The sequence below is a fragment of the Antennarius striatus genome, chromosome 20 (genome assembly GCF_040054535.1).
Source record: "Antennarius striatus isolate MH-2024 chromosome 20, ASM4005453v1, whole genome shotgun sequence".
NCBI lineage: Eukaryota > Metazoa > Chordata > Actinopteri > Lophiiformes > Antennariidae > Antennarius > Antennarius striatus.
Window position 1 is genome coordinate 18439310 of NC_090795.1, and position 3603 is coordinate 18442912.

The 3603-nt window shown below is 44.0% G+C and overlaps 1 protein-coding gene across 1 annotated transcript in view; it reads left to right on the plus strand.

Moving 5' to 3' along the window:
• Nucleotides 1-532: 532 nt before the first annotated feature.
• Nucleotides 533-3603, plus strand: part of LOC137587925 (tropomyosin-like) — a 39451-nt gene continuing 36380 nt past the window's right edge. Inside the window, exons 1-2 of the mRNA XM_068304611.1 lie at nt 533-562; nt 1635-1682. Coding sequence (XP_068160712.1) covers nt 533-562; nt 1635-1682 — 78 coding nt within the window. The remainder of the gene's footprint in view (nt 563-1634; nt 1683-3603) is intronic.

The window sequence follows — 3603 nt, forward strand, 5'->3', positions numbered from 1 at the left end:
TCCACCTGCTCCCTGCTTTCACATGACTTAACATCCTCAACAACCTCCAGCTGGATCAATATCTGGATCTTCTCACCAGCCAGTCAGAAGAGAAGAATCCCCTCAGATGAGACACAAACATCTTCAAGCTTTTCCTACAAGTCCAGTTGTGTTTATTTGTCAAACGTCTCTAGTGAATTTGTATTCAGCTTTCTGAAGAATGCTGTCAATCATAGTTAGTTAAAAATAATTAAAAACACATTTGTATCTAAATAAGTATGCGAGTATGAAAAGTATGAAAAGTATGACTTTTTTTTTATAAAAAGGAAGAAGGAAAGGTGCAAATTCTTTTTCAAGGTACTGTAGGAAAGAAAACATATAATTGGAAGGAATGATTTTTGGGGACTCTTTCAGGACCTGTCTTGATTGCTGGAGGTATCTGGGTGAGGTTGACTTCCTTGCAGCTTCCTCATGTGTCTCCTATGCTGCCCTCCAGTGGTTAACCCCTTCTGCTCTGATCAACTTGTCTCTCTTGGATAAAGTCAAGCCCCACATGTTACTGCTGCAGATCCTGATGGTGGAGGTCAGATTTGATTTCTACCTGACGTAGAGCTTGGTGTCGTCCATATAGAGCAGGTGACTGATTGTTGCCCCACTTTGGAACTGGTATCCACAGCCACTCTTACTGATGATCTGGGGGTTCAGGCCTCAGCAGAACAGCAGTAGTTATAATACGTCTCCTTCACATATTCTTCATTTGATGGTAACTTGGGCAACTGGCTTGAAACTGGCCAATACATGTGTGTTCCCCCTACCAAGGTCTTGAAGTATTCATGTAATGAAGTATCAATCTGTGTAGTACTGTATTGTACGCTTTCTTGTAGTGAGTCCAGGTGTTGCACAGATTGTCACACGGTGTTTCTAGTTCTTCAGTCTCAGCAGACTGCTCTGTTGACCACTAGCTGGTGATTGGCTCCTCTGGTGCTCACATGGTGGGAAATGTTCCCAAACATTTTAGACACCATGATTCCTGATATAAGCTTCAATCAGGATTAGCCTTTCCTCAGTTAGTCACTCTGGGTGACTTTAGCAACTGGTTAGGGATCTGGTGTTTTATATTTATATGGTGGTAAGCACTACAAGGACTAATTATCTACAAATATATGTATTGTGGAGTTAAAAGACTGAGTCAATTATAAGGAGTGGACATTTACTATTCTGTGCTCTCGAACTGCAAGGGTGAAGCCTTTTTGGAAAAAACAAACCGCTCCCATGGAGAATGAAGAGGGATAATCGATTCCTCCTGACAGGTAGTTTCAAAGAGATTTGGGCTTAGCAAACTGGAATAGGCTCCGTCATACCCACGGCTGTAGACCAGGTGATCACAATCATCTCATCTACAACAAAACAGATAGATGGATGGAACACATCACCATAAAATAAAAAATAAAGTCATCCTCTGAAGCATTTGTTCAATTGTTTTGCCGTCTTTGAACAACTCTTGTCTATGTAATTACACAGCTAAGAATTCAGTTGAAATAAAATGACTTCTGCTCCTTAGGTTGGAGTTTGAGTTCTTCTTGAGATCCTGGCTGGACTTTGCGTTGTGCTCATGTCCTCCAGTTTAATCACTATGTTCTCTGTCTTTCCTGCAGGCCATCATGGAGGCTGATCTGCTGAAGGAGAGGCTCCAGGCAATCACAGTAAGAACTACTACTGTTGAGACCAACTGAACAATTAATCTTTATCATTGTATCACATGCATCATTTTTACACATTGTAGTTGAGTCAGGACTAGATCTGGAGAAAGCTGATGACAGGGTGTCCAGAGAGGAACTGTGGTATTGTATGAGGAAGTCTGGAGTGGCAGAGAAGTATGTTAGAGCGGTGCAGGACATGTATGAGGACTGTAAGACAGTGGTGAGGTGTGTGTAGGTGTGACAGAGGAGTTCAAGGTGGAGGTGGGACTGCATCAGGGATCAGCTCTGAGCCCCTTCTTGTTGCTATGGTGATGGACAGGCTGACAGACCAGGTTAGACAGGAATCTCCATGGACTATGATGTTTGCAGATGACATTGTGATCTGTAGTGAGAGCAGGGAACAGGTGGAGGAGAAGCTAGAGAGGTGGAGGTTTGTCCTGGAAAGGAGAGGAATGAAGGTTAGCCGCAGTAAGACAGAGTACATGTGTGTGAATGAGAGGGACCCAAGTGGAAGAGTGAGGTTACAGGGAGAAGAGATCAAGAAGGTGGAGGATTTTAAGTACTTAGGCTCAACAGTCCAGAGCAATGGAGAGTGTGGAAAAGAGGTGAAGAAGCGTGTCCAGGCAGGATGGAACGGGTAGAGGAAAGTGTCAGGTGTGATGTGTGATAGAAGAGTTTCAGCTAAAATGAAAGGAAAGGTGTACAAAACTGTGGTGAGACCAGCGATGTTGTTTGGTCTAGAGACAGTGTCCCTGAGGAAAAGACAGGAGACAGAGCTGGAGGTAGCAGAGATGAAGATGCTGAGGTTCTCTCTGGGAGTGACCAGGATGGATAGGATCAGGAATGAGTCCATCAGAGGGACAGCACATGTTAGAGGTTCTGGAGATAAAGTCAGAGAGGCCAGACTGAGATGGTTTGGACATGTCCAGAGGAGAGATAGTGAATATATTGGTAGAAGGATGCTGAGTTCTGAACTGCCAGGCAGGAGGCCTAGAGGAAGACCAAAGAGGAGGTTTATGGATGTAGTGAAAGAGGACATGAAGGTAGTTGGTGTGAGAGAAGAGGATGAGAAGACAGGGTTAGATGGAGGAAATTGATTCGCTGTGGCGACACCTGAAGGGAAAAGCCGAAAGGAGAAGAAGAAGAAGAAGAAGTAGTTGAGTCAGGACTACTTCACTTAAAAAAGGGAATTTATTGATATAGTAACAAACTGGTGTGGTTGTGTTTGGGGACCGATCTGCACTTCCATGTGCTTTCTTGGAAGGTTTCAGCCCTCAGCAGCTGGTTAATGTTAGGGTTACTACTAGACACTTATGTAGTGGTATTGGCTTCTTCTTCTTCCCAAAGCAAAGAGAGTTCTCCTGTCTTCTTGTCTATTGGCTATCACAGAAAAGCTGTAAGCAGAGAGACCAACATGCAGAGACAATCAAAACAGCATCAACATTAAGGAGAAGAGGAAATCATACATAACATTGAAAAGGAGGTTCTGGGGTGGAGATAGGTTCCATCATGGCTGCAGAGGATGCAAAGGGGGAGACAGTAGTGATGTCCACGTGTTCCGGCGCTCCGATACGTGCCACGGACTCTGTAGGTGTTTCTTTCGAAGACTGCTTCACATGAGGAAAAAACATGTGACTGATGACGTCTGACACACTCAAGTGCTACGAAACACTAAGTGCTTCATTCACCAGGTGAACCAGTTTAGTGCTTCATTCACCAGGTGAACCAGTTTAGTGTTTCATTCACCAGGTGAACCAGTTTAGTGCTTCATTCACCAGGTGAACTAGTTAGTGTTTCGGATCAATGGGTGATCCAAAACACCAGCCTGTCCCAGATGTGTTAGAATGGATTAAACACCGCAGTTTGCTGCCTATCGGGTCAATCAATACCTTCTGGATTGATCAGTTTAGTGTTCGGATTGCTG